Raw genomic sequence first — 9,047 nt, forward strand, 5'->3', positions numbered from 1 at the left:
TCATCAAAAGAGAAGTTGTTACAACTCGAAAAAAGAAAAACTTCAATTGGAAGAGGAAGTTTCAAGCAAGAATTCCTCCATGAAATTACACGAACAGAAAATTTCACAACTGGAGCGATTAATTGAAGAGGCAAGAACAGAAATCAAACAAAAGAATGTCGAGTTAGAAGAAACCAACGCACTCTATCAAGAAAAATCAGAGATCTTGTCTAAGACATTGGAAGCGAGAGAAAAAGAAATTGAAGCATTGAAAACACAGTTATTATTCTCCGAGAGTAATTATCGATTGTTGGAAGGTAACAAAAATCAACTCGAAGAAGATCTTTCACAACTTCATGAGCAAGAACATAACTTGACTGCAATGATTCATGAAAAAGAACAAATCATCCTTGACCTTCAATTGCAAATCGAAGCACTACAACATGACTTGACACAAAAAATTAATGCCAATTCAGAATTATCAAAAACACTTTCTGAATTGAAAGATACTAACGAAAAGATGGATAACTTTATCATAACTCTAACAAATGAAATTAAAGACAAATCGCTCCTCATTCAACGACTTGAAAGGAGAATTTTAGAGAATACCAATGAAATTAAGCAACTAACAGAAGATAAGGAACGAATTATATCTAGCTTAGAAAAGAAAGTCGCACTTTTAGAAAAAGATGTTTCTGATAAACAGGAAGATGTCAATAGACTTGTCACGCTCAACGAAAAGCAAAAGAAACATTATACAAAAATCGTTAATGAACTTGAATCAAACCTTGAAGAAAAAGAAAATCGAGAAAAACTTCTCTCTGGCTCATTTAACGAGCATAGTGTTAAACTTTCAGAATATTCTCGAAAGATTGAAGCAATGGAATCTCAAAAAAGACAACTGATGAACGATATTGAAAAGTTAGAAAATGAAGCTCATGAGAAAGGTCAAGAAATTCTTGAATTAACAGAAAAGAATCATTCTCTTCAAGGACGAGTCGAAGAAATGGACAAACGAATCATGCAGCTTGAGAAACAACGAAAGCAGCAACAACATGACTTTTCCACTCTGGAGAGTAAGATGGAAGAAGATGCTGCTAAAATGAAACAACTTTCAAAAGAATGCCTAGATCTCAAACAACAATTGACCACTTTAGAGGGTGAATTGAGTTTATCGAAACACAAACTTTCAGTCTCAGAAAAATCAAACAATGAAATTTCTCATGAACTCGATGTCTGTCATGAGAAAATTTCCCTGCTTGAGCAAGAATTTAAATTATTGAAATCATCTTCCAAAAAAGAAAAAGAAGAATTAGAAACTCAAATGAAACGTCAAATTCAAGAACATGAAGAAACAATCAAGCAGTTAAAATCACAACTCCTTCTAGAAAACAAGCTGAAAGAGGAATTAGAGCATACCAAGGATCTTATTCAGAACACTTCAAACCTTGTTGAAGAACAAAATGATGAGGTTCAATCCCTAGAAAAGGAATTATCTCAACACTCTTCATTAATTGATCGAATGAAAGAAGATAGCGAACAACGAATTGCTGAAATAACCTTCTCATGTCAGCAACATGTTCAAGAACTTGAGTCCAAGGAACGAGAATTAATAGAATTGAGACAAAATTATCAAAAATTGGAGAACATGTTCTTTCAAATGGAGAAAGATTACCGAACGTTACAAACACAAGACGACTTGATTAATAAGCAATTGGAAGAAAAGTGTACAGAACTTCAAAATAGACTCGACGAAACCATTGATCCAATCTCAAATCGAGAACAAGAATTAAAATTCTAATGAAAGAAAATTCAGAATTGAGAGAACAAATTCAGGAACAAAAGAATAGTACCGATCGAATGCAGCAAGAAATTGAAAGACTCTTGGAACAACTCACCAGCAATTCAAGCATTAGCACGTCACCATCCATGTCAATGACTGATACGAGTAGTATTCTTTCAACTTCATTATTGTCTTCAACAAGCCTTCAAGGTTCATTTGTGAGCGGTGTTGTCAACACCACTGGAGCAACAACAACCACTTCGGTGGCATCAACTACTACTTCTTCCACTCGTCAAACTCAACAACCAAAAACAACTCAATCTCCAAAGAAAACTCAACACATGATGCAATCAGCAACTCTTGATTTGAAACATTTATGGAAACAATTAAGAGCAGAAATTATTCGATTGAAACAGAAAAATGTGGAACTCGCTCAACAAATTATGCAAGTTCAAAAGTCAAAGGAAGAAACAATTGTGAAATATGAAAAACAAATCAAGTCAACATTTATTGATTTGATGCATTACAAAAGGTAGCGGAAGAGGTTGAACAATTGAAATTGGACAATACTCGTTTGTCATTGGCAAAGAAAGAAGTGGAAGACAATTTATCAAAACTAGGTGCGAAACTTTCTGCATTAGAAACAGAAAAACAGAATTTATGGAAATTGCAGGAACAAACCAGAAAGGAACTTATTAACTTGAAGGAAAATGTGATCAAACTCACAGAAGAAAATGAAAAACTCTCAAAAATGGAGATACGTGCATCCAACCAAACCAATATTGAGATTGAGAAGTTAAAGAAGGAAAAACGAAGTTTGGAAGAAAAACTATTATCTGTTACGGATTCATCAAAGAGTCAAAAAGAAATTACCCAACTCACAAACAAACTAAAAGAAGCTCGAACGACGAGAGAAAAACTTGAAAAACTTCTCAGAGAACAACGACTTCAAATCGAAGAAATGGATACAAAGAATAGAGAATTGAGACTGAAAATCACCTCTCTTGAAAATTGTACTAGTAATACCAATAAATAGCGAGATTTCAAATTCAACACTGCAATAATTCAAGAAAGTAAATGCATTATTTCATGTAATTTATTCATGCGAACTTAATACTTGACTTTCTTGGAGGGTGGAACCAGACAACTACTTCTTGAAGGAGCATCGTGGTGTGTCGTTATTGATCTGGGGTTATTACCACTCTCAGAATAACGTCCCGAGTGAGAGGAATGATGGCCATCACCTTGCTGTGGATGGTAGTGCTGTTGTCCACTACTACTACTGCTACCACCATGATGATATCCACCACCACCGCTGCTACTGCCTGATCGTCCATCATTATGTGACGAAGAATAATGCGAACGATGATGGTGATAATGTGGTTGTTGTTGCTGTGACGAAGAAGGATGGTAAGAATGTCTACTACCACTCGAATGGTAATGGTGTGACGAAGAAGATGATGAGGAGAATGGAGGTGGTGGAGGAGGAGGTGGAGGTGGTGGTTGATAATGATGTCCAGCCGATGATGAGGATGAAGAGGAAGATGCCACTGCTGCCGATGCCACCTTAGTAGATGCTCCATGGGAGTGATGGTGGTGATGATGATGCGATGCAGGAACACCAGAAAGTGGATGCACAGTGGAAGGAATTAAATGATGTGAGGGAGCATCTGGTCGATGATCATCCTTCTTTCTTGTTGAAAGTTCATTGTATGAGCGAGAGGGTAAACCTTTTGGTTTGCAATTCTTGGGATTCTTTCCTCGTTCCCAAAACCAATCATGATTCAAGCTGTCACTTGCTGAAATTCTTTTTTGCAGGATTGAGAGTCAATAACTTGTCCAACAAATCCAATACTTTTGGTGAGCATTTCAAATTTGCAAATCGATCCAGAATTCTCCTCTTTTTTTGGTTCTTGAGGTTTGAGAGATTTCCAATGAGGTAGTTTTTCAACTTCGGGCCAATCTTCCACAGATGGGGTTCCACACCAACCGAAAATCTTCTCTAATTGATCCGGATCGGATGCTCCTGGAAAGAGAGCCTTAGGTTCCTTTTCACCAGCAAAAGGGAGTAGCATTTCACCAAGAATGCAACCAACTGACCACATGTCAATAGAAGCATCATAGGCGGTCGCTCCTAACAGTAATTCAGGAGGCCTATACCAACGAGTGACCACTCGATTGGTATATTCTTGTTGCTTGTTTCTGTGAAAAACTCTCGAAAGCCCACTAGTGTCGATGAATGTGCAAAGAGTGTTTGTGGTTTGGCCAATCGTGGTGGTGTTGACGATGAATGACCAACAAACCAAAAAAAACCAAAAAATTTTCAAAAAAAAATTCACACAATTTCGGTCAGAGTTCCAAGAGTCATTGAATTGCGGTTCGGTTGAACGATCGTTCATTACCATCAAGAGAATGCCATTTTCATTTGACATAATATTTGGTGTGAATGAATGAATACAAAAATATCGTCCAGTTGTACTTACAAATCGGCAAGCTTTAAAGTTCCATCCTTCTTGATGAGCACATTGGATGCTTTCAAGTCTCGATGCATGACATCCCGAGCATGGCAATAATCGAGGGCAGATAAAAGCTGATACATGATGCATCGCAATTCGTCTTCGTCAAATCTGTGACCCTTTCCATTCAGTCCAGCAAGATCATGTTCGACGAATTCAAACACCAAGTAGAATGTTCCCTTCTGATTCCAAGTAACATCGTACAGTTTAACAATGTTGACGTGATCCAAATCCTTGAGAGCACGTATTTCCCGAATGGAAGTGATTGGAAAGCCCTCTTTTTCTCTTTGAGGATCAATTCTAATCTTCTTAATAGCCACCACGCTATTGTCACGTTTATCAATGCCTTTATGAACCTCACCATATGTTCCTTCACCCAACTTTTCTTGCTTTTGGAATGTTTTGCTAATGCTATAATATATCAACAACAACAAGCCAATTATAATGACAAACATTGGAGTTGAGTGTTGTTATAACAACAACAAAGGACAACACATTGCAGAATATTGGTGCACAATGAGAATTTCAAAACAATGCTCGGAGTTATTCATATATATGTCATTGCAAACACAACACTTACTCTTTTTCAATATGATGAAATCGATCGGATAGAGGATTTCCAAAGCGAGGAGATGATTTTGGAGGTCTTGGGATAGACATATTTGGAGTTGTTGGTGTCGATGGAGTGGTTGTTGGTGTTGTTGTAATAGAGTTTGGAGGTTTAATATGACCACCGTTAGGTTTGGTGGTATTAATGTTTTGCACACGTGATGATGATGAAGCCGGAGTTGCAGACGTAGAAGCAACAACATGTTGTTGATTAGTGTTGATCTTTATATTATTATTATTATTGGTATTATTAATATTGTTGGAAGTACTTCGTGATGAAGCAGTTGAACTCTCCACAGGTTGCTTTGGTCCGTTGGTAGTGCTGCCAGACAAAGTAGCAGATGCAACTGGAGGGTGATGATGAGAGGAGGAGGATGCCGACACTGTTGATGATGATGTTAAAGGGTTATTCGTAGTGCTGTTGCTGCTAACGCTCGAATGATGTTGTGGTTGTTGAGGCTTGTAGCTTGCCGAGGATGATGATGAGGAAGGATTTTGGCTCTTGTAATACCTTCCGTTAGGGTTGCTGTGTCGGCGAGAGTTCTGATGATGGTCGTGTGCAACTCCTCCTTGGTGCTGATCACGTAAAGACGATTGTTGTTGTTGCTGATGCTGTGGATGAGCAGAGGTTGAACTCCTTCTATCAACATTCGTGGTTACCTCTCCACTTTCTTGTGTCTTCCTGTGTTGGTGATGATGAGCCTCTGGCTCTCTACCCGATGCTACTGCTCTTTCCTCCTGCTTTGAAGATTCCGTGGATGAAAACTTTCTACTTCCCAATCCTCCCGTATTACCTCTTGTATCTACCTCCATCATGGTGTTACCAGAAGAATGATGATGTTGGACTGTCGTTGTTTCCTTGTTGTTCCTTTGGTTTGTGATGGTACTGCTTCCCTCATTCAGCTGTGTCGCATTCGTCGTTGTCATGTTTGTGGGCTGGTTCGACGAAGGCATAACGAGGGTGGTTGCGATATTTTTTTCTAAACATAACAACCAATCAATTTTTTTCCGTTACAAAATTGCGTGGCTTTGAAAAAATTATTTGATTTTCTAATTTGCAATTCTTCTCATTCCAATTGAATTGAAGAAAGTTTGAGTGACCAAATTTGGATATTAAATTGTGGTATTAAATGCACTGACGATCCATGACCCTCTCTTGTGTTGTTATTGTGAACAACATTGAACACCACAATTTAAATTCCAAATTTGGTCCTCCATACAACACACACTACAGATTTGTCCTCTCAAGTGTTGTATGGAGGTATTTCACCCAAAAAAAATGTCTCAAACCTTATCATCGCCCTCATCCATTCCAGAGTCGGGCTCAACGAATCAAGACCCTGAAGCCTATTCCTATCTTTTGAATATGAGATTTGAGTACAATATTTCAACACATCATTATCCATTTCAACGTCAAGGAAGTTCCTCTTCATCGTTGCTCAGTGGCTGCAATACAACAAGCACCTCAGAACCAACACCACTAACAAACAACAATTACAACAACACCGCCACTTCACCTACTAATCCAATATTATATGCTCCTGCATTGAGGGGAGATCTTTCAAGAGGTTTTGTGAGATATATCGGAACTCTTCAAGATCAACCCAAGACTCAACTTTTTGTGGGAGTTGAATGGGATTATGAGGTGAGAGGAAAACACGACGGAGAACTCAATGGTGTGAGATATTTCAAAACTAGTGATGGGCGAAAGAGTGCAAGTTTTATCAAACTCGAAACCTTTTTAAGATATTCCACATTGGGTGTCGATTTCTTGGATGCTGTTCATGCCAAATATAAGAATAAGGATTTCAGAGAGGAAGAAATGTATATCTATTCAGCAACAAAAAAAGACTCAAATTTCAGTAGAGCTTGTGGGTCGTAAAGATTTGGAGGAAAAATTGGAAAAACTCGAAAATTTAACAGAGCTCGGTTTGCAAGAATCAAAAGTTTCAAAAATTCAGGAAGGATTGGGCTCTCTTTTTGGCAATGTAAAGTCCATAGATTTAACAGCAAATTTAATTACATCATGGTCTCAAGTTGAAATCATCTTGAAAGAATTTCCAAAATTGCAAAATTTAATCCTTTCATCCAATCGGTTCTCATCATTGGAAATTCAAAACACTCAACCCTATGTGAGCGTGAAAATTCTTGTCATGAATGATGTTGCCATGAATTGGGGAATATTTGCAGAGAAGATATTGCCTCTCTTTCCCCAAGTGGAGGAGGTTCATTTTCGAGATAATAATGTCACCGATCAAGATTTGGAAAGGGTTGTATTCCCTTCACTCCCATCACTTAAATCAATGAATATTTCTGGAAACAAACTTTCTTCCTGGAATGTGGTTTGGAAAGCATTTGGATCCATCCCACAATTAAGTAGACTTTGCTCAACTACAACTCTCTCAAGAGAATCCAATGTTTGAATAGAGAGGAATTCCCTTCATTGAAGAGCCTCTCCGTCACAAACAATAATATTGAAGAATGGGATTCTATCAATGAGCTCAACAAATTTTCATGTCTCGAGGAATTGCGATTGGACAATAATGCTATTCAGGAAAAATACGGAGTGACCAACACCCGACAAGGAGTTATTGCAAGAATCAAATCTCTTCAAACTTTCAATGGAAGCGAAATTAAAAAGAAAGAACGAGAAGATGCTGAAAAGTATTATCTTAAACAATGCGGAAGAGACAAAATGGCGCTAATGAGCAGTGAAAGTAGTTCCAACAGTAATTACATGAATTTTCTTGAAATGCATCCACGATACGAGGAGCTTGTGTCCATGTATGGAGATCCATGTGAAAACGAGTCATCAAGCTCGGCTACCACAAGAGTCAGCAATGAATTTGTTTCTTTGTACATTAAGAACGTGGCTGCTTCAGTTGCTTCACATGGTCACATTGTTGAGAAGAAAATTCCTTACGGTTTGACCATCAAAAAACTCAAGCTCATGTGCCAACGTTTATTCAAACTTGATACATCTAAACAGCACCTCTTCTACGTCGATGTTGGTCACTCATTACCAGAACCTTTGAGTGACGATTTCAAAGATATTGACTTTTATGCTGTAAAAGATGGAGGAACAATATTGATGGAAGAAATTGATGAAGTGCAGGAGCAACGAAAATTGGAGCTTGCAAAGAAAGAGAAGGAGCGTAGCTTGAAAGAACAGGAAGAGCAAGTGGCAAGAGAAATGCGGTGGAAACATTTGTAATGGTGAGGAGACAATATTTAATACAAAATTATTCCTTTTTGAAAATAGCAAGTAACTTTTACAAGAATGTGGAAAAACAATTCAATGATACCTTTTGCAATTCAAAAACATGGTTCACGTTCACAAACCAATAATTCTCCACTTATTTAAACAAAAGGAGTATGGAAAATAGTTAAAAATCTCTTTGCCTCCAAAGGAAGCAATAGGTTCAAAAGCATCGAACCTGAACTCGACGATTTCCATTGTCACAAACTAAAATATTCTGAAAATCGATCGCAAAGAACATCGCAAGGATCATGATATTCACCAAGTTCATCTCCCAATTGTCCAATGATTTTGAAGGAATTCCATTCTGTTGTATTCTTTATCTCATCGAAGGTCCCTTTTTTAAATATTTCTACTTCTACAGCCAACAATTTCCGAATGATTCCAGGCTGTCTAAATCGATCCCGTCTTAAAGAAACAGAGAAAGTGAATTGGTCATATTCCTTCAATGCTTGAATTCTCTCGAAGGGATGAGAATTCACCACCATGAGAAACTGTTGTAGTGTTGCCATTTCAGAAGTCTAATCCTTAATAAAGAACAGAATAGTCACTTATCCTCGGGCCAAACCATTCTTCTATTTTATGGAAAATGAATAAATGAATGTACACACCTCAAGCTGCCTTGTGAGCAAATGCTCTCTCAAGTAGTTGCGATCCAAACCCTCCAGAATGCTCTTGGGGTGGTTTGAAATTACAAGCCACACACCAATACATCTGAAGAATATTTTAATTGTTTTTTTTTCTAAAAATGGAGATTTTAAAGTCACCTTGTCGATAGGAATGTGGTTCGAGCGAACATCAAGGCTGTTTGATTTAACAATCGGCCCTCTCCGAAATGTTTAAATTCGCATTCAAGAGACATTATTAATACTCATAATAATTTTATTGATTTGCATTTGTG

The 9,047-nt window shown here is 37.6% G+C and overlaps 4 protein-coding genes across 4 annotated transcripts in view; 3 read left to right on the forward strand and 1 right to left on the reverse strand.

Moving 5' to 3' along the window:
• The window catches only part of FDP41_006041 (uncharacterized protein), a gene marked incomplete at both ends in the record, with an annotated part of 1,809 nt that extends 29 nt beyond the window's left edge, over window positions 1-1,780 (forward strand). Inside the window, one exon of the mRNA XM_044709633.1 lies at window positions 1-1,780. This exon is cut by the window's left edge and continues 29 nt beyond it. Coding sequence (XP_044559649.1) covers window positions 1-1,780 — 1,780 coding nt within the window.
• Window positions 1,781-1,839: 59 nt separating this feature from the next.
• On the forward strand, window positions 1,840-2,798 carry FDP41_006042 (uncharacterized protein; the record flags this gene model as incomplete). The annotated part of the gene is made up of 2 exons (XM_044709634.1): window positions 1,840-2,238; window positions 2,295-2,798. The coding sequence occupies 2 exons, from the start codon at window positions 1,840-1,842 to the stop codon at window positions 2,796-2,798; spliced, it is 903 nt and encodes a 300-aa protein (XP_044559650.1).
• A 74-nt stretch (window positions 2,799-2,872) lies between these two features.
• Window positions 2,873-5,841, reverse strand: FDP41_006043 (uncharacterized protein; the record flags this gene model as incomplete). The annotated part of the gene is made up of 4 exons (XM_044709635.1): window positions 2,873-3,561; window positions 3,618-3,988; window positions 4,246-4,689; window positions 4,859-5,841. The coding sequence occupies 4 exons, from the start codon at window positions 5,839-5,841 to the stop codon at window positions 2,873-2,875; spliced, it is 2,487 nt and encodes an 828-aa protein (XP_044559651.1).
• Window positions 5,842-6,166: 325 nt separating this feature from the next.
• FDP41_006044 (uncharacterized protein) lies at window positions 6,167-8,101 on the forward strand (the record flags this gene model as incomplete). The annotated part of the gene is made up of 3 exons (XM_044709636.1): window positions 6,167-6,749; window positions 6,811-7,157; window positions 7,268-8,101. The coding sequence occupies 3 exons, from the start codon at window positions 6,167-6,169 to the stop codon at window positions 8,099-8,101; spliced, it is 1,764 nt and encodes a 587-aa protein (XP_044559652.1).
• Between the last annotated feature and the right edge of the window lie 946 nt (window positions 8,102-9,047).

Source organism: Naegleria fowleri (assembly GCF_008403515.1).
Source record: "Naegleria fowleri strain ATCC 30894 chromosome Unknown tig49, whole genome shotgun sequence".
In the NCBI taxonomy this organism is placed as follows: Eukaryota; Heterolobosea; class Eutetramitea; order Acrasida; family Naegleriidae; genus Naegleria; species Naegleria fowleri.